General features: G+C 44.6%; 1 protein-coding gene across 1 annotated transcript in view; it reads right to left on the minus strand.

Moving 5' to 3' along the window:
• sox5 (SRY-box 5) overlaps nucleotides 1-21,852 on the minus strand; it is a 96,184-nt gene that overhangs the window by 68,617 nt on the left and 5,715 nt on the right. Inside the window, exons 2-3 of the mRNA XM_022749280.1 lie at nucleotides 15,131-15,326; nucleotides 5,991-6,213 (exon numbers count right to left, since the gene is read on the minus strand). Of these exons, the coding sequence (XP_022605001.1) occupies nucleotides 5,991-6,213; nucleotides 15,131-15,326 (419 nt within the window). The remainder of the gene's footprint in view (nucleotides 1-5,990; nucleotides 6,214-15,130; nucleotides 15,327-21,852) is intronic.

The following is a 21,852-nucleotide window of genomic DNA, read 5'->3' on the forward strand; positions in this document are numbered from 1 at the left end:
AAATATCGAAAAAAGTATCGTTAAGAATCGGTATTGAAGTCAAGGTATCGGTATCAGTACTGATATCGAAAATTTTGATCGATACCCAGTCCCACTCATTACTCAGATTTGTGGACCTCCAGCATTTAACATTCTGAAGAAAAGCCTGTGATACAGCAGCACTTTAAGATTTATTAGTCACAAATCCACTTCTGTGATGTCAAAATACATTTTGTGAAAAAATGGTGAATGATAACTTTACATAGAAAATCTGATTCTGCACTGAGCTCTGGTTGGTCAGTTTCCTCTACAGGCGGTCGCGTTGCTGGGGTCAACAAATGGCAACATTCTTGTTTTACTGAGCCGCGGTGCAGCTCAGGGGTCAGACCTTTGCCTTTATATTTTTATGGCCTTGATCGGACACGCGATACAGGGAGAAACAAGACACACACTCACATGCACATTCAGCCCCACACACACACACACCACACACACACAAACACACACACACGTACTGAGACAATGTGCAGGTTTACAGCTGTGGTGCTCAACCTTGAGAGTCAAGCAGTAATGGCGTTTTTATGGATTGACGTGAGCACTAGCGCTGCTCCAAGGCACTGGTTTCCATACTGAAAATGCAAACTCAATGACTGATGCACACAAACACACACTCACATACACATGCTCACAACAGCACTTCATCTATTTTCAAGGCAGGAGGAGAACCCGGGACTTGCTTTATTTAAGAGCACTGAGGCATTTTATAGGACAGCATTAGGCAAGGCCATTGTGCCACACAAGCACACAGTGACCGGAGCTCCTCACGCCTCCATACACTCCAATGGGTGACAATGGAAGGGCGGATACATTCTGCCAAGAAGAAGGAGAGGAGTGAAAGAAAAGGGATAAAAATAAAAAAAAAGAGGCCGGAGAAGTGGGGGATCGAGGCAGTCTCGTTCATCCGTCCATCAGTACCAGCCCCCCCCTCACCTTCACTTTGCCTAATCCTTCTACTGGTCTGCTATCTGGGGGGTTATGTCAGCAGTCACACAACACATGCACACACGCACACATGCACACACAACATAACATACACAACACAATGGATATACAACCTTGCAAGATCATCAACATGGACCTCGATCTGTAAGACACCACCATTCCAAGGGCGAATTTGTGGACAAACACCACACAACACGACTCACCACAGACACACACAACACCTAGCACAAACACAGCACACACACAACACACACACACACACACACATACAACCCATACAAGTTTTATCAGAAAAGAACCACACACTCAACGTGCTCATGCAAATAAGACATATATGTGTATACGTGTATACTAAGGCCACTTCAATAGACTAAATGTGATCAGAAGAAACACATTTCTAGTTGAGGACCTTTGTTTATTTCTGTTTATAGTTGAGCTTATACTAAAAAGGAGAAAACATAAAAAGTCCCAGAGGCCACAGAGCCCCAGTGACGGGTAGCTGTAGCTGGGTAGCAGAGGGTCAACAGACGGGTCCAGAGATGGAGCTCAGCTGGCACTTTATGGGAGCCACTTACAGTCAAAGCTGCCATGGAGAGGAGGAGGAGGAGAGGAGAGGAGAGGAGAGGAGAGAGGAGGAGGAGGAGGAGGAGAGAAGAGGAGAGAAGAGGAGAGAAGAGGAGAGGAGAGGAGGAATGAGGCTGAGTGTCTGGTGAAAGTCCAGGGCAGCGGAGGCACCACTCCAGGGGCTGAGAGGAACATCTGTGCCCCATTTAGTGATGTTTCTCCTCCTTTTAATTTCCCTTGTTTTTCTTCTCTTTGGTTTAAGAGTTTATAAACTCAGTCTGTCTCTCTATCTACCTTTCTGCTTCTCAGGTGCACGTGTTTTTTCCCACAGCTGGGCTAACAGATTATCACTCGGCCTTGCTCTGGGGCACAGGGGTCACAGGGGGTTAAATGGCAAGTCCAAGGGAACTGTCCAAGCCAGGTGTGTGTGTGTGAGTGTGTGTGTGTGCTTGTGTTCATCCTGAATGTGCAGCCATCTCTCTTGGGTTTGAGCACCGACTCTCCTCTCGACCCTGCGCCTCCCGCACTGCTCTGCACTCTGCTCTCATTTATTCCACATAATGACACGCACACACACTCCAGCACGAGCTGTTTCACCAAGCGGCCTCTCGCCTCAAGTCCAGATAAATACAAGGACACACACAATACATAATACAATAAACACACATAGATACACACAAGGCAATGTCACTGCATTCTTATCTGTGCTGTTCCTCCTTGTCGCTCCCGAAGAATTTATTAAAGACGGTGGCTAGCGGTGTTTGGCCGTGTGTGTGCATCTGCACATATATGCACCGGTGTGTGTGAGAGTGAGTGTGTATCTCCAGGGTAGCAGGTGGCCAGTGGAGTAAGACAGGAGATGAATGGAGAGAGCAGGAGAGCGGCGGAGCATGGTTGGGCCAGGCCATGGGGGACAACATGGCTAGTCATTTATTAGAGGCCAACACACATATACACACACACACACACACCTTGCACGCATGCAGTCAAATTCAATGCTTCCCTTAACACAAACACACACACACATTTACACACCTTCTGTCACAAATACATATGCAAATACACATACACAAGTATATATGATCCCAAAGGCTTATACAGCACACACACATGCATGCATGCACACACACACGCTCACACACACTGACCTAGTATCGACCACTCTCCATTCATCTAGCTTAAGTAGAGCAACACTATCCACAGACACAAAACTATATCTTTCGAACTTCAGCCACACTTGTGTGTGTGTGTGACTGTTGATGTGTGTCGATGTGTGTGTGTGTGTGTGTGAAGATGTCTGGCTCAGGGGCAGCCTTCGATAAGTCAAGCTTCTCTTTTTGTCTTGAGATGTTTATCGTTTTCTGACCCATTTTGTGTCTTTGGCCTCTTGCTCACATCCCTCCTGGTGTTAATGTTCCGACACTCTAAATATATGTGCGTGTATGAAAGCGTGTGTGTGTGTGTGTGTGTGTCATTGATCCAGCTGGAAGCAGTGTGCGAGCGTGTGTGTAAGAGAGAGAGAGAGAGAAAGAGAGAGAGAGAGAGAGGGAGAGAGGGAGCAGTAATATTCCAGGCCTTTCATAATGATTAAAGCCTTCATTAAATTTTCATCCCAACCTGCTGTTTGCTGCTAATGGCCTTTCTGAGCCACACAGCCAAACAATAGCTAGCCGGGCACAGAAAAGGGATTTCTATCTCGCGCTCAATACCGCCCCTTGTACCCACCCCCCCCCCCCCTCCTCCATTTCCCTTTGCCTCTCTTCATCTTTTCTCAGCTTCCCTTTTCTTCCTTTACTGTCTTTTCTTTCTTCCTTTCTCTTCTTGCTTGGCCTGGGTTTTTGTGTGTGTGTGTGTGTGTGTGTGTGTGTGCTGGGTCTGGAGGCGCTGGGGCCTTTTGTTAGCGCGTTTCATTTAAACGTAGGGCAGATAATGCTCCGGGTTGGTTTGGATGCCGCACCACTGTGGCACTCTGCTAATGGGGTCTGTGAAGACACTGCTCTCTCTCTCCTTCACTCTCCTCTCCTTCTCTTCTCCCTTCTGCCTTTTCCTTCCCCCTTCCTCTTCCCCCTCCCCCCTTCTCTCTCTCTCTCTCTCTCTCTCTCTCTCTCTCTCTCTCTCTCTGCGCTGGCTGACTCATAAAGATCCATTATTGTTGGTTTTTTCCTGTGCGGCCGGTTCATGAGGTCCAGTGAAGCAGCGAACAACCCAAAACAGCTCAGTTCAACAAACAGCCCAGTTTTTTTTTTTTTTTTTTTTGGTAAAATGTGCCACAACAGGCCTCTCTATCGACTGGAATAAAAACAACCAGCCGGCAAGCGCTGACCAGCAGTCTCTGACGCTTTCAAAACCTTACAGAAAAGCCTGGAAAATAAGGTTAGCATGTCGCAGCTTGAAATGAAAGCCTGTTGATGCACCGGGGGGCACACGGACACACACACAAGTACATGTGCACCTAACATTTAGAGACAAATACACACTGTGCAGCTGCTGCATGGTTCTTTCACCTTTTGGGCACAAAGGGCTGCATTTGAGGCTGCATACAGTTCACAGAAATGTTTGAATAGAAATCATAGCAGAGGTGGATTTAGACGCTAAAGAGAAAGTATGGAGGTGTATAAGAAGATCTAGTGGATTTTTCAGCATGCTTCAGCTTTAGAGGTCTTCACAGGCCCATTCACTTCTGAGGAAATGAGACCTGACCGAGGATCTGAGTCAGACCGGGTCCCAATTACACTCCAATTACAGTCTCGTTTTGTGCCACTGGTCTTGGGTCTGTGTGTCACTGTGTCTAATAAAAGAGTTGATGTGAATGGGTCAGAGTGTTCTCAGTATCACATGTGGTGTAAAAGTAGAGTAGCTCCTTTAGGAAGAGCTCAGCGTGTAGCGTTGTGTGTGTGTGTGTGTGTGCTGTCAAGAGCTGCTCCCGGATCAGACAGATACGGATCAAAGCAGAATAATGTCAGCTATAAAACTGTGACTGAAGGAGTGAATGTACAGTTTGAGCTACAGTTCATAGTCGGGAAATAAACGCTACAGCTCCTCAAGACTCAAGCCGAGTTCCCATATTTTGTTTGCCAACTTCTGAGGAAAGTGACGGGGGTTAACCCCAGAGTTAGCGCCAACCTCAGCAATGGAGCAGAAAACAAATTCGCCCCTGTATTTGCAACCATGGTTTGGAAGCTGAAGCATACTGAATTGCTTAGAAAATGATTCCCCTCTGTCTATTGTCTAGTTGACTACAGAATAGTTTCTTGTTGGTACAGGAGGTGAAAACAGGACTTTCAGTTATGTCTATAAATGAGTCTTTTAAGGGTATAAGCTATAAAAAAAAAAAAAAATTAGTTCTATGAGCGACGCTGCTTGTTAATTGATGGCACAGTGTCGGTGACCTTATATAGGGTCTGATCATCTTTGGGTCTATTCAGCTCAGGTTTGACTGTGAACAGATCCCCTTTGATGGGGTATGCTTTGAGTTTGGTAGGCTTACTTAGACCAGTAATCTGCTCGGCTGAAGTGCCCTTCAACAAGGCAGCAGCACCCCACCAGCTTCAGGCTCCCGTTTTAAAACTGACACTGAACTCCCCGTGTAGCACATCAAATATTTCTCCACCAATAAAGCACCACGTTATTTATATTGCCCCGTCCTCCTAAAGGAGATGGACACCTGTTGGCGATCCCTTTATCACATTATCACTATCACATGCGTTTCATAGTGATAGATACAGACGTATCTGCCCGGTGGAAATTAGAGTTGGCCAAAGGCTAATTTTATCTCTTTTCCCGACTCCAACTGTTGGCCCAAGGCTAAATTTGAGAATGAAATGTGGGGGCTAATCAAGTTAAGCTATGTAGCCCTGGGCAAAAATCTGGTTTAGCCTCTTCAACAGTGTGTGAAGTCTTTATCTGAGGGCTGAGAGAGCGTTTAACCAAACGTTACAAAGGTAGCAGGAAAACTGACAAGTTACATTTAACCCTCACTGATTATTAAGCTCAAAGAAATCTTAATGTGAGTGTGCCACCCGCTTAAAAATGAAAGCCGGGAAACATTTGGAGAGGTGTTAAGATATCCATGTATGTTTGGCAGGCTTTTCACACACTCAAGCACACACTCCACACACATGGACACATGCATGCACACACACATATCTTATTTGTCAGGTTGTGATAAATATGCAAAGCATGGTGGACAATAGGCCCAAACAGCTAATGCTGTCTGTCTGTGTGCTGGAAAAACAAAGGCTCGCCTCTCATCTGAAAGTGTGTGGGTTCATAACAGAGGGAGAGAGAGAGGGAGTGATAGAGCCATAGAGAAAACAAGACAGAAAGAAAGAAGACGAGAGCAAGGACAACAGAGTGTGATAAAAGGCACAGAGCCAGAGAGACGGGAGACGAGAGAGTTGCAGATCACACATCTGGCTGCACAAGCATCCCCTTTCATCACTGACCTTCTGGTTCGTTCTTGATCAGCTCCTCCATCTTGCGCTGTTTCAGTGTGTCCACCACATCTGCCAGGCTGCCCTTGCGTCTCTCAGGAGTCCCCAGGGTGCCCGTGGCTGAACCCCCGTCGCTACAGGGCCGTCCCCCGCCTCCACCCTCCTCTTTGCCTGGTGAGGTAGAATTGTGCTGGGGGTAAGGACTCAGGGAGCTCCCCTTAGTGCCGTCATGGTCCTGAGGGGAGGAGAGGAGAGGTTGGGTAAAGAAAGAAAGAAATTATTAGTTTTCAAAAATCACCTCAACTTTAAGACATAATTAAATAAACTGTGGGAGAAAAAAAAAGTAGGAGGAGGTGGGGGAGGAGCTGGCATACACCCACTCATTATCTCCATCCTCCTCTCTTTCTCTTGCTCCCCTTTATTCTTTTGCATCTCCCCTTCCCATAGCCCAGTGCAACCAACTTTCATCACCGGCCAGTTATCTCAAGTTAGGGCATACTTCTTCTCTCTCTTTTTCCCTCACATCCTCTGGAATCTGCATTTGACTGACTTGGAGGTACTTGACAGAACGAACACATGAAACAGCAGCGAAAGCCTCCGCACACTCTTAGAGTCACGCTAACTCTTCATTACAAAGCCTTCAACAGCTCAGCTTTGAGGGACGTCCAACGCTACTGTACCGAATCCCAAGCCCAAGTTTCAGCGCTGCGCTACTTTTGTCCTAAGATTTGTGACAATTAATGCTGAAGATGCAACTCCATCAAACAGAAAAATCACAAAAAAACAGATAAAGCTTTGGAACAGTGTCAAATCATTTCCATAAACTTATGAAAGATGTGAAAGGGGTAAAAAAAAAAACAAAAAAAAAACAGACAAAATAGCAATCAGCATGACAGCTACAAAATATAATATATACAGCTCAAAGTAAAGCTCTGTGGCTTATGCCAAGCTGTCATGATGAATAATTATCCTGCTGTCTTGTGGCTAAATTTACAGTTTAAACATGGTAAGTTTAATGATCTTTGGATCCTCTTAAAAAAAAAAAAAAACCTGCACTCTTGCAGACAAAATATTATTTTGAAAAAAATGTATGTAGTATGGAAACCAATGATGAGAATAGTTAAACTTTTACAATGAAAATATTTGCATATTCGTAGATTCTGGGTTTTTATTTTTTAAAGAGGGAGAAGGAGTAGAACTTCTGAATCTGAATAAACGGAAACAAAAAAAAACAAAAGAAGCTTGACAGCAGCTGAGCGGTAAGTAACTTCCAGCATCTTAATCTTTGACCCAATAAAACCTGTGTTTGTTTGGACAGACTTAATGCCGGCTCAGCCCAATTAATAGTGACACTGCCTGAGAGGGAGGGCAGCGTCAGATTCAAGAGAGCGCACACACACACACACACACACACACGCACACGCACACACACACACACACACACACACACACACACACACACACACACACACACCATCTCTTTGTCACACATACTATTGTATAAATGTTCTAAATGCATACAAGCAAATACGCGTACGCTCCCACTTGCAAAAACAGGTGTGTTAAAGTGTGTGTCGTGCTGTTTAATTACAGAAACAAGTGAGTGAGTCAGTCAGTCAATCAGCCAGCCAGTCTGTCAGCTCAGCTCTTTGCAGACAGGAGGGTCAATGGTCCACAGGGTTAATCTTTGGCTAATCTGACTACAGTATGGAGCATGCCACCTGGGACAGCAGCACACATATACAGTACCTCTGTTTGTCTGTGTGTGTGTGTGTGTGTGCATGTGTGTGTGTCTGTGTGTGTGTGTGCGTGTGCGTGTGTGTGTGCGAAACAGAAAGTTAGTGGTGCATTCCAGCTGCATTAATGATATTATGGCGTTTTAAGGCGGAGATGGTTTTGTAATCATTAACTCGCAGGCTGCTGGTGGAAGTGGAACTTAATACTGAGATCACAGTCCACAATGAAGTCATCTAGACCCCAGATGACTCCATTTTCTATTCTTTTCTATCCTATAGGCAAAGTAATTTCTTTTTTTTATAAAGGCTTCCATTTCAGCTGAGGAGAAAAAAAAACCTCCTCTAAACAAACTCTCAACTCACTCCTCTGCGTTCTACTGAGAGAATAAAGCCAGACAGAGGCGTTCAATATTGACGATGCTTTCATTGTCAGTGGCCAAACACAATATGAGAGGTACAGAAGACCATTATCACATGGCATTTTCTACACTTCACTGACTCTCTCTCTCTCTCTCTGGGTCTGTGTGTTTCCACACTCTGAATAAGTCAGCGCGCTCAATAATTCACAAATTCTCTCCTCGGCGCTCTTGCACATGCATTGTAACGGAGGGACAGAGTGTGACAGCGATGATACGGCTGTAGCAGTTGTATATATACTGCATGATTGTGTGATGAGGCTTCAGTCAGACGCTGTTGAGACTGCTAACTCGCCGGCTGAGGGCTGTGCTGCGCTGGGAAAGTGCCTTGTGATCTTAAAGCACCCAAAGACTTTACTCTTCTCCTCTCACCACCTGACCAACTTCCTGCTCCGACCTACTCCTGTCTTTCTTTGTTGCCTCCTTTCTTCCGTCACCCTCTCCCCTGTTCTTCAGATTAGGGAAATTCAGACTTCAAAATGAGCGGCTTTGTGATTATGAGTTGCATCAGCGCCGACACGACATGCAAATGTATGGAGACAAGAGAGAGAGAGAGAGAGAGAGAGAGAGAGAAGGAGTGTAAGCGGGTAGAAGTCAGAGAAAGAAAGAAGGAAAGGAGAAAGAGAGACGGAGAGAGAAGCGATGTTATTAGAGGAAATGAGAGAAAGCGAGTTGACAGAGATACAGGGAGGAAGAGAGAGAAAGAGAGAGAGAGGGAGAGAGAGAGAGAGGAAGGCAGGCATCTTGAAGGCAGCGGTCACACCTGTCACATCCCATTTATCTAATCCAGCGCCTACTTAAAACAGCCGCACTCTTTCTTTCGAGAAAGATGTCGCGCAAACAAAACAAACAGAACAAGAATACGGGAGGGAGATGGAGGGGAGAGAAGGGGGGGGGTAGAGTTTGGGGGGTGAGGGGTTGTCGGATCTCTTTCCTCTGTCAGAAAGCTGCCAGGGAGATGTCATCTCGCTGCGTCCAACAATGGAGGTCATTTCCCAATCAAAGGGAATTAGCAGGGAGCCGTGGCTTCTTCAAAGACCTGGTACATTAGGGCCCATGACATTATTTATGTGTGAAGTCAGACAGACAGCCCTTATCCCAAAGGCAACTTAAATGGCTTATGATTTTCTTTTTCCCATCAACCTCCCAACATATAATCCATGTGCGTTGCTGGCGATTTGCACTGCAAAGTCCAACACAGAGGGATCAAAAAAAAAAAAAAAAACAAGACACAAGACAGGCTCTCTATTGTAAACGAGTGTCACTCAGTCCGTGTGTGTGTGTGTGTGTGTGTGTGTGTGTGTGCGCACACGCAGCGACATGTTTCTCTGCTCCTGCTCTAACGCGGGTTGCAAAACTTTTTCTCATCAACATGCATTTATTCATAAGTACAAACAGAAATTCTGGATACTGTAAACGTTCATGCCCTCCTCTCGGTGCATGTGTGCGAGCAGGTTTCTGCCATTTCTGTGCATATATGTGTGACACTGTGAGTGCACATAGCCTGTAGGTGTGCGTGTGTGTGTAAATGTGTGAGTGCCTGCATACATGTATTTATATGCACTGGATGTGGCAGGCTGGCAGTGTGGGCGGTTCTGCCTTTAGTTTGCAGATGTCAATTCTCTTCCAAATGACTGGAACAAAGTAAAAATTGCGCCTCACTCTCTTTATCCTTTTACTGCCTCTGCAATGGAACCGAATTAAACAACTTTTGTCTTCTTAAGCTCATCTGTGAGGGGATGTTGGTTTAAAAACACTTAACTCTTGCCAGAAAAAGAGGAAAAAAAAAATCCAAATGCTATTTTTTTCCTACAGCCAGCACAGATGCCGCTGTTCATCTTCTTCTTTTTTTTTTTTTTTTATTCCTTCGTCTTCTTCCCTTCCTCCTTCTCTGTTGCCCGATAGAACAAACTCACTCTCTCTCTCTGTGCTATAGCCTGACATGTCTTGGACTGTGCAAGGTGTATGTGTGAAAAACAATATTTGATGCTTGGCGCGTCGCCGTAGATCAAGGCATGGACAATGTGGCAGTAGGAAGAACTGGAAACAGCTGCTGAACTAAAATACATGCACAAATACACACTGAGAGAATGTCACTGATCACTCCTGCAGGGGGGTAAAGACTTAGCTCTGCGCCAGAGCTGCCAATCTCAACGACATACACTTAACACACCTCCGACACACTGCCAAACACATACACACACACACATGCGCGCACGCACACACACACACACACACACACACACACACACACACACACACACACACACCAAATCTCTTTACATGCCATGGCTAAACACAGAGACTGTCAGTTTTGACTTGGAGGTCCCTCAGGCTGGGACAAGCAGGCAAACACACACATTACTTTTATCCTCCTGTTCCGACAATATGGTTCAACTTCACCATGGAAACCTCACATTAAAAAGAGAAATATATATTTACTGTGACATTGATAATTATTTCAGTATATTAACATCAATGCTTATTTCAAAGCAAAATTAAAATAATTGCAATTGAATTACTTAAGAAATGCTAATTGTCTATTTAAACTTATTGTCCATGAATTACACACTTGCCCTTTCCTTATCTAAAAACATGCAGCTGTATTTTCTGTATTTTAAATAGCAGTTTGGCTAAAATGCATGCCAGTATATTTTACCACGACCCCTCACTGTTGACAGGCAAGCGTGTGTTGATTCATTAGTGCATCACTGGCATGAGAAATTAAGTGTGACCACTGTGTCTCAAGACTGCTCAATGACTGTGTTAAATCTGTCAAATTCACATGAGCACACACACGCATGCACGCACGCACGCACACGCGCACACACACACACACACACACATAATCACACATACAAATTACACAAAAAGAGGGATAGAGAGGGTTTGTGGAGGAAAATGAATAAGAAATAATGCCTGATGAAATATCTTTATAGTTTTCTATCGTGTGAGCGTGCATCCCGCCTGTTAATGAAATAATTAGTGTTTGTCCATTAACACATTTATGAGAGAAGATGCTTGCCTCTGCCTGATGTGAAAACATTTCTTTCTGCAAGGGGTTTGCAAAACACAAACACAAAAGACCTAAAAGAGAGCAAATAGGGAAGAAAGATGTTATATAATGTTATATGTTATATATAAGATGCTATTCTCTTCAATGTGTCCTGTTATAATGATTCACCATGTTTACTTTGTTTCTATCACAAATAAAGTTAGAGATCCATCCTTTAATAACCCGTGGGTGCATCATAACCACATTTGTTGTGATGATTGGGCGACCTCACTGAACTGCTACTAAAATCCTTCCCATCAGGCGTTTGAACTGAGCTGCTCTCAGCCAATCAGGGTCCAGCTGCACGGTGAGAACTTCACATTCAGTAAAACACCCTTTTAGCTAAACTACATTCATTTGCAAACCATTATGAGGAGCACTATTCTTATCCACAGCCAGGGTTTGTACAAAAACAAAAATTTTACAAAAGTGAATAATCCGACACCTTTCAGGCTTTTAAAATATGTGTGAGTGCTGTTTTTATTCCCTGTGTGTGTGTGTGTGTGTGTGTGTGTGTGTGTGTGTGTGTGTGTGTAGGGGGGGGGGGGGGGGGGGGTCCAGGGGGGGGCGGCTGTACAGCTGCAGCAGGCAGGTAAAGTGGTCTGGCCAAAGCTGAGCAGGCAGGCGAGGCAGGCGGGATGAAGAGGTCAGTGTGTAGCTGAGCGCTTCTGCGCCGCCGTGTTAATTTACTATGACAAGATAAAGCTGTAATCTCACCCCCTCCTCCCTCACCTCCCTTTCCTCTCTTCTCGCTTTCCCCCGCTGCCTCACTTCCAAGTCAACCGGTCGCCTATGAGCCATTTACTTCCCCCCTATCACTTTACGACAATTGCCCTCAGAGAGGGAGAGAGAGAGAGAGACCCCCACCCCACTCCTTTAGAGTCCCACCGACACCCCCGCCTTGTTGTAAATCTCCTTCTCCCTCTCCATCTCTCTCTCCGTTTCTCTTCATCCACTCTTCACTGACAGTCAGCGGAGAAGGGATTGAAAAACTTAACACACATCTTACAACATGCCAAGCAGGCAGTCGGATAAGCCCCCATCCCACCCGCCAGACACACACACACCCTGCTTGCCACTTAATAATCCACATCAACTATTATGCTGTGTATGAGCCCCCCCCCCCTAACAACACAAGTCCTTCCAACACACTCATCAGAAAATCACATCAAAATTTGCACTACATATTAATGAGACTGATGTTTGTATATTTTTTGTGTTTTGTGTAAATATAACAGATACATTTATCTTAATTAACCAGGGATAATCAAATCACTCTCTTCAAAAGATAACATGGTATATGTGTGTGAATATGTGTTTGCACGTGTGTGTGTGTGTGTGTGTTTGTGCTCCCCCACGGTCCCAGGACTTTGGTTTACAGTCGGCACCTGCCACACATGCAGAGTCCACCGTGGGAGGGGCCTACAGGCTAATCAGCGGGCTAATTACAGAATTAGCCTTCCATTACAGCTCCTAAGCACCGTTTCATTGTTTTATCATCGGTATGGGGGAAAGGTCGACGGTTGTTATCAGAGCACTGCTGTGACAAGGTGTGTGCCTGTGTGTATCAAGGTGAGGGCTCAGGGGAAAGCACTGACACCGTGTCACACACAAAGTGAAAACACACTGCAGCGGGAAAAAAGAGGTTCATCACATGTTTGCCATGGAGGATAGTCAACAATTACTTATGCAAACACAAAACACAATTTAGAAAATAAAAACGAAATAATGCGTACGAGCATCATGTAATACCCTACACAGTCATGTAATCACACTTCTGCACTGAACATATATTGTAAATCACACCACATGTATAGAATGTGTAATGAGCCACATGCAGGGAGACAGTCATCTTTAAACGCACACATAGCTGTGTACTCACAAACACACACATCAACTAACAGCAGTTTACAATAAAAGTATACACTGCGAGTCCTACACTATTATTTAACCTGAATCACACAGAAGATGAAACTGTGCAAACACACACACACACACACACACACACACACACACACACACACACACACACACACACACACACACACACACACACACACACTCAAAAGCACTTACAAAAACAGAGCCATACATTCAGCGCCACCAACAATGTCACACTTCATCCCAAAGAAAATGACTCACTGCAATGGCTCACATTTTGCAGTCACGCAACTGTGCATCAAGCGGGCTCAAGGCGACGGCTGGTGGCGCGCACATAAAAGCAAAAACACGTGCGCGCCCAAACAGTAGCCTTGAACCTTCGTTTTTTTCCCCCATTTAAAAAAAAAAAACAAAAAAAACAACACCTACCACAACCTCCATCTCTAAGCTTCCAAACTGCTTTTCACTCATAGAGAAAGTCCATTTCTGCCTCTTTAGAAATCTCACTCTTTTCATGTCTATCAAATACATATATTTTGTTTCCTCATTGCTGAGATTTGTGCAGTTGCTTGTGATGGGGGTTTTAAAGGTGACTCTCAAGTCACCATAAGGAGAATAAACAACATGCTAAAATCAAAGGGATCCAGACTGTAAATCCAATCATTTTGTTTTGAATATGCAGAAACATTTCTGTTTACTTGTCCAGAAATTACTGGAAATTCAATATAAACAAGATAATTCTAATTATTTTGAACATGTTTCATTCCTGAAACTGCATTATATACCCATTTCAAAAGATAGCAAATAAAAGAAGTTAATTTCTAGCCAAGTACATCCACAGAAATAAAACATTTTTCAAAGCAAAGGTTGTAATTTACTGGCACCGGGTGCTAACTGCTTCTCCTGCTCATTTACGAAGCTTGTGTTACAGAGAGGGCTACGCTACGCCCTCGCCGCTGACTATCCCTGCGTAATGCTGGAGGTTAGGATTACGGTGAACATAATCTGATCTGGGGTCTGTGCCCCGGGATTCACTTTCACAACCTCGAGCCTCTCATACACAGAAAGGCAAACGGCATTACAGGGCTGAGACCAACAGAGACAGAGAGATGGAGGCCAAGCACCCAGTGACGAGGCCTGCACAGTGAACTTTTTTTTTTTTTTAAAACAACAGAAACAGAAATGGATATATGTCATTTAAATTTGATTTTGTTTACTGTTGTTTTATCTTTAAGTGAATGGAGTGCCAGTGTTCCAGGAATGTAAGAGACATGTTGAGGAGACATTCTGCAGACACTGCAGCACAAAATAAGTTCATATTAATGGACTTTGTCACTCATGTGAAATGTTCTTTGTTTTGCATCTATTTGTTGGGACAGTCATGTTCTAAGTTTTGAAACTACAGTTCCCTTAATTCTTTTCGGGGATGTAAACAGGAAGTATAATGTTGCCATGGTTTCAGTGAGTTACACTGTCGTCTACAACTTGAGCTCCGACTTTAGCCTCCGTTCGTTTACATTTTAGCGAAACCACCATTTAGAAAATGCAGAATTAGCTGTTAGCAGATCCTGTTTGGAATAAACCTGCGCACCTGAAGAGAACTGATTATTTTGAGACTGAAGAAACCGTAAAAACATGACGACTCTCAAGCAAGCTCAGGAGTTATTAGACGTGTTTTGTTTCCAGTGATTTTCTAAGTGGATTTAGGGATGTGCATTGTCAGTGAACATCAGATAATGATGTCCTCGGGAGGTGTAAGCCACACTGAATCTAAAACGTGTGTGTCATGGCACTTCTAGCTAATGTGTTTTTCTTATATTAAACATTACTGAAATTTAAAAAAAAAAAAAAGTTTTTCAACCGGAGAGCAAAGTGATTTGAAAACTCAGGTGAGTTGTGAAGCAAAACCTGAAGCTGTAGCGTGCTGCGGGTCGCACCATGTTGTACCTGTTTCAAAGCACGACCCGTGAGCCGGCGCTCGAGGCCGCGGTCGCCCATAGGTGGGTCCTTTCAACCACAGAGACACTAAATGACATCGGGCATGAAAGCGGTAGCCGTCCTTACCATGTTGGGGGGGCTGTCCAAGTTGCGGTTGGGGGGCGAGCGAGGGGACACCTTGCCGCAGTAGGAGGCCAGGGGGAGGTGGATGACACCGCCCAGTCCCTCGCTCTCCTCATCCTCCACTCGCTGTCTGCTGGTTGCCATGGTTACCTCTCCATCTGTCCCCCCATATGGAGAGGCTGGTCGCTTGGAAGACATCCTGGAAAAAAAAAGGAGGGAGAAGAAGGGAGATAGAAAGACAGAGAGAGGAGGAAAAACAGGAGGAAGAGTGAGCAATATTCAAAGGATGATATAACAGGTCGAGAACTGGAGTTATATGATGGTGGCAACAGAGAGTGTGGAGCTTCCTGTGGATGGATCTAGTTCCTGTAAATTCCTGGATAGTCCAACTCCCATTTTTTTTTTTTATCCACTTTGTGTGTATACTATAGCAAAATACTCCCATGAAGACATCTTTAAGTCCTTCCTGCAGGTATTCACCAAATCCGATTCAGCTCAACAACCTACATCAATTCTCTATCTTCCCTTTTCTCTGGATTAGTTTTTTTTTTTTTTTTGCACATTCAGCACATTCAGACGACAGAGCTCTCCCAGTGCAATTCCTCACAATATCCCCTTCAGTCGGTTTGTGAGCACCCAGCTCCTTGGCAGACCTTCAAACACACTCTCAGGTCTTACAGTATGTTTACCATGGGGGCCATTCAACGTTCACGTTTCCAAAAGACGGGGCCATTACTGCAAATGGAGCCCGCTTGCACTGGCATTGTTGAGGAAATGACCATGTCTTGACAATGGGCTTTCAGAGAGAGACATAGAGTGCGAAAGAGGGAAAAAAAAGAAAGAAAGAGAGAGAGAGAGAGAGAGAGAGAGAGAGAGAGAGAGAGAGAGAGAGAGAGAGAGAGAGAGAGAGAGAGAGAGAGAGAGAGAGAGAGAGAGAGAGAGAGAGAGAGAGAGAGAGAGAGAGAGAGAGAGATAGTGAGAGCAGTATGCACAGTGACAATTATATGTGTTTATGAAAACCTCTGGACAATAGAGGAACTGGAGGAAAATAGCAAGCAACACAAGGGCCCCGCTGTTTGCATTTGTTACTGTGGCTTTGTTCCCTTGAAAAGAAGGAAAGGATATAAAGCCACATCTATTAGGTGAACTCTGTCTCTCACAAGGTAAATTTGCCTCCCTGTACTTCAGCTGAATAGGGATGAAGTGACTATGTGGCAATAATAGAATTTAATGTGGTTCTCAGGATCGCCTGAGTGCTTTCAGATGCACTTGTCAGCCTTGAAGCCACTGTGACTATGACCCTGGGTAATAGGCTGCTAACACTCAGTCGCACAGAGGCAACGCATGACAGGGATGGAGGGATGGAGGCGTGGATGGAGGGATGGAGAGACTGTGAAAACTGGAGGGGAGGGGTGTGCGAGTGTTTGTGAGATGGGAAGCGGCTGAAAACAAGAAATAAGCAACAGGCGTCCGACTCTCAAACCCCTCTCTACCTCTTTCGTTCCTCTCGTTTCACAAGCTGTTTTCTGCTCGTTCTCTCTTTCGCTACATCATCAAGTCTTCATCCTCCATCCATACATCGTCTGTCTCTGATTTGCTCCGTCTTCCTCTCCGGCCTTCCTCTCTTAAATTCTTCCCCTCTCTCCCCCCCTGCTTGTCTCCAGTAAACTGATTACCCTCTTGACTCTATTGGATTTCCTCTGGACTGTACATCTGGCATTGTTCCTAGGAGCAGCCCTGCCACTAATTCATTGCTTATTTACCTTATGACAGTGGAAAGGCAAACAATATTGAGTGCTGCTCACTGGAGGCGATGAGGACAGCGCCACGCTACGAAACCCAACCCAAAATGTTGCTTTATCACAGGGATGGTTAAGGTCAAAATTGAATCAACTACGCTCCAGAAATACTGTAAAAAAAAAATTAAAAAAAAGACTAACTTTCCACTGTAGTGATGTAATTCAATAAGCTTAATTGTTTTTGGAAGATTTTGCCTCCAAGATTTCTAGACCTCATAGATAATCTAATAATTTAAACCAGTTTACAAATTGGTGTTATCATGTGCATATTGCTGAGGAACTTTTTTTTTTTTTATCTCCAGAAAGTCAAGTTTTCAGGAACACAGAGGCTGTTTTGTTTGCTTTGCATGCATTTTTGAGTTTCAATGGGCTCTGCAGAGCTTTTAAAGGTTGTGCAATCTCACCTACTGATGAGGGACCCATGTAATACTTCATTTGGAGTTAAATCAGAAAATTATAAAATCACCACAACAGAGAAGTGCAGTTTTTACTACTACATCAAATTCTGTAAAAGTACAGTCTCAGTATTTTAATTGCTTTTTTGTACGTTTTCCTCACTGCTGAACAAGTTAGAATTTCATGTAGGTCAGCGTGGAGACACACACACGTACACACACACACACACACAGACGTTTCTGGGAGTCAACAGAGTGGAATGTGTATCAGCAGCTGATTTCTTTATCTGTTTTTCTTGGACGCTCTACCTACGTGGGCTTGCTCAGCAAAAGCTGAGGCCATAAATGACCAGTAAAGATGCTCTATTTGTTTCAATGACAAAAGGCTTCAGAGATAAGACGCCACGCTGCTATCATTAAATGCAATAGATATTAAAACTGAAATTGACTTTTGATAACACTTATGGATACGGTGAAAGAGGCGAAAACTGTGTGTGGGTGAGTGTGCGCAAAACTTTTAAACACACACAAAAGTGCACATACATAGAACAGAGGCTCTCAACACTGCAGGTCTGTCTGTTTACTTTACCTCCTTTCACTCTCTCACACTGAAGCCTTTTGTTTCTCACACACACACACACACACACGCACACACACACACACACACACACGCACACACACACACGCACACACACACGCACGTACACGCACGCACACATACACACATCTCCCCTTGTGTCCCATATGTGCACACGTCTGCCTAGCCATAACCCCTTCACACAGACCTGGGGTCAGTTTTGAATCCGCTCACCTCACTGATGTTGCACTTTGGCTCAGCTATAGAAAGCAGGAATTTTGTTTTTTATTATTTTATTGTCTTTATCATTTAACCACAGTAGCCACACTGGCGTTTCTAAATGGAGAGGCAATCCATAGACAAGAACAGTTACACATTAACACAGGAAGCAACACAGATATCCAAAAACTCTGCAGGCCAGAGAGAGCACTTCACTCTCCTGAAGAAAATAACTGCGCTTCATTTCATCATTCTTTTTGCTGTATTTTGCCCCTCTTCTTCTTTTTCACCCCCCCACCTCTGCTACTACTTCCTCTGAGGTGGGTGTCTATGAATGGGGCGGCCGTTCACAGCTCCTCTCCGGCTATAAAATCCCTCTCTCCCTCCCGTTCGCCTTTGAAGTGGAATTACTATACAATTGGGCACGGCGGGTGTGCAGGTTACGCCGGCTACTTCATTTAAAGTTTGGCAGGGGCTGTCACGCCGGGAGAGACCCGGAGGAAGACGTTTGAAAGCGCGGAGCGATGCGAGGATTAAAAAAGATGAGGTTTTATTAAGTCGATAAATTGGCAGCATCGTCCAGGTCATAATTAGAGAATATTAGCATAATTTTGCCCCATCTTACAAAGCCAAAAATTCAACATCTCACGCCAAACGCAGTCTCTAACACACACACACACACACACACACACACACACACACACACGCTGCTAGCCCTTTCTATAAAGCACAGTAATGACATCTCAAATGACATAACACCACTGCAACAATATTGCAGTGTATTTTTTGATTTACAAATCAAATTAATAAGTAAACTCCAAAGAAACAAAATTATAATCAGCCGTTTGTCTTTTCTACCCATCAACCTCTCTCTCTCTCACACACACACACACACACACACCCACACACACACACACACACACACACACACACACACACACACACACACACACACACACACACACACAACTATGCACACAGTGAGAGCTCTAAGCTGAGATTAGAGCACCACTTCCCCTTGGCTTTTTGATGATTAGCGGCTCCTCGGCTAAGTCCCTCTCATATCACATATGTCCACTGCTGCTAAGTCACTAATCGGACAGAGACGGACGTCCATTAACGGGCCGAATAATCGCCATCGATGGTGGTTAACCGTCTCCTGGCCGTCGCTTTCTGTAATCAACGTGCCCATTTCATGTTGGCACGTCAGCAGCGGCAAGCTTACGCACACGCAAGCATGTTTAAATACAGGCAGCCGGCTTATGAACACGCAAGCGAGGGAGCTCACACATGCAAAAAACATTTAAAAAACACACACACACACACACACACACATCGAATGAATTAAGCAAAATGGGGGCAAAGATTTGTTTCAGCTTCAATGAGGAGTGAGTGAAAGACAAAGCAGCCATCGCAGAAATGTCACAGGCTATCACACACACACTTACACACACACACACGCCCGGCTCTCTCGCTCGGTGTGTCTGGCTGCTAACATAATCATACTGCTAACTGCTCTTGTTAACTCCTCTACTCAGAACAAGCTTTCAGGGAGCGTGGGAGCCTCCTCTGGAGAATTCCACAGTAAAGTGTCTATGCTTCTGCGTGTGCATATGTGTGTGTGTGTGTGTGCATATGTGTGTGTGTGTGTGTGTGTGCATATGTGTGCGTGTGTGTGTGTGCGTGTGTATGTGCTCAGCCTCTCTTTAAATTACAGCCCATTATTTCAACTACTACACAAACATGCACCGCACAGTCAGTCGAATCCATCGTCTACAGTAAAAATAAGCACGGCGGCTAATTCCAAAGTGCTGTCAAGAGTCAAAGTGACATTTGTGTGTGTGTGTGTGTGTGTTTTTTTTCCGCCACCTTGTGACTGCTGTGAACTGCCTGCCTGTCACTCAGGTGCGGGTCTATTTGCGTGGAAATGCGAGTTATCTTTGAAATTGTTCTCTGAGGGAATGGAAGGGCATATCAAAATAGTTGAGCGGAATGTGCCTTTTAGATAAGGCGCCCAGGGCGTTTTTGCCTCCGAGGAGCCGACCGCAACATTTACATCTGTATGACACCTCAGGCGGGAATTTAAACAAATGTTTCCCTCCGTGTCAAGCTATCACTCGCTTTATTGCCATCGCTTTTTTTTTTTTTCCCTTCCCCTTCTCTTTTTTTCTCCCGTTGCGTTTCCTATTCTCAGCTTTCAAAACAGTTTCTCCTCCTCGCTCTGTCTCTATCTCTCCGTCACACACTCTTGAACTTATTTTAACATCGACTGTCCTCCTGCTCTGTCCCTCTCTCTGTCTTCTTGTCTCCCTCTCCCCCCGGTGTTGTCTTACTTACTGTTCCCTCTTTACACAATCAGCTGTTTGTAAGAATGTCGCTCCATCCCTCCCTCTCTCCCTCTCTCTCGTCTTCTCTGTGCAGACTCTTAAGGATATTGCCTAATATCTATTTATAGGCTGTCCTTTTGAACAGTGGGAAGAGTGGGGCAGCAACAGTGAGGAAAGGCTGAGATGGAGGGATAAAGATTAAGGGAGGGGAGACCTCTTTCCTTGGTGTGGCTCTGTTACATTACAGCACTTTGAATATAAGTATCATATAGTTTTTTAGACTTTGAGAGGGTGTTAAGAACTTCTAAGCGTAAAAGCTACATTTCTTAAATCTCTAATGTATAAATGACGTAGAAAATTAGTGTCAAAACAAATCTAAAAACTATTTCCAAATATGTTTCGACATTGAGCGAAACTGCGCCGTAGCATCGGAAAGTAAAAATTTCCTGCTTGTTAGGACTGATGTAAAATGCCTGCTGAATTTTCCCCGACGACTTTCTCTGTTGAAATAAACAGTGTGCAATAGGGAGAAATTATGAACACAGCTCCTGCCTGTATATGCTCACACACTCCTATATACACACAGACACACCCTTACACACACACACACGCACACACACACGCACACACAAAGGAGCAGACACACACTCAGCCTCACACACAAAGCATCCTCTGTGAGGTGCCCTAAATCGGCGGCCGACAGCCCAAACCGTGTTTCCTGTCCAGCTAAACCACAAAAGGCAATAACACATAACCTAATGTCACTGCTGTTAATCACACACACACACACACACACACACACACACACACACACACACACACACACACACACACACACACCCACACACAAACACACACACACACAGACACACGCACGCACGCAAGCTGGAGAGACAGTCATGTGTTGTGTATGTGTATGTGTGTGCTGAGGGGGAAGGAGGGGGTGGGCGCAAAAGACGTGGGCTAACTCATGTGGCCTCTGGGACTACCTCTCTCTCTCTCTCTCTCTCTCTCTCTCTCTTTCTCTCCCTCTGTTTGCCTGTCTTGCTCTCTCGTCCATTCATCCACCCAAAGCTTTAGTCACCAGCAAGGCATCGCTCCACATACTTTCCCTGTCATGTTTTCAGCTTTTCCCCCTCTTTAAAACCTTATTTATGTCTTTACACTGAGTCACCGGACAACGTGATCGTCACTGACATTTCAGCACGAAAGAAAAGATGGAATAAAGAGGAAGGACAGAGGGAGGGATGAGGAAAATCTATCTATCTATCTATCTATCTATCTATCTATCTATCTATCTATCTATCTATCTATCAGTTTATGGCCGTGCAAAATCTGTCCGTGGGAAAATCTTGAGTGTTGCTATAGAAAAGGGAAGAAGAGAGGCAGAAAGACAGAGATGGGGGAG

This window comes from Seriola dumerili, unplaced genomic scaffold (genome assembly GCF_002260705.1).
Source record: "Seriola dumerili isolate Sdu_G_001 unplaced genomic scaffold, Sdu_1.0 BDQW01000138.1, whole genome shotgun sequence".
NCBI lineage: Eukaryota > Metazoa > Chordata > Actinopteri > Carangiformes > Carangidae > Seriola > Seriola dumerili.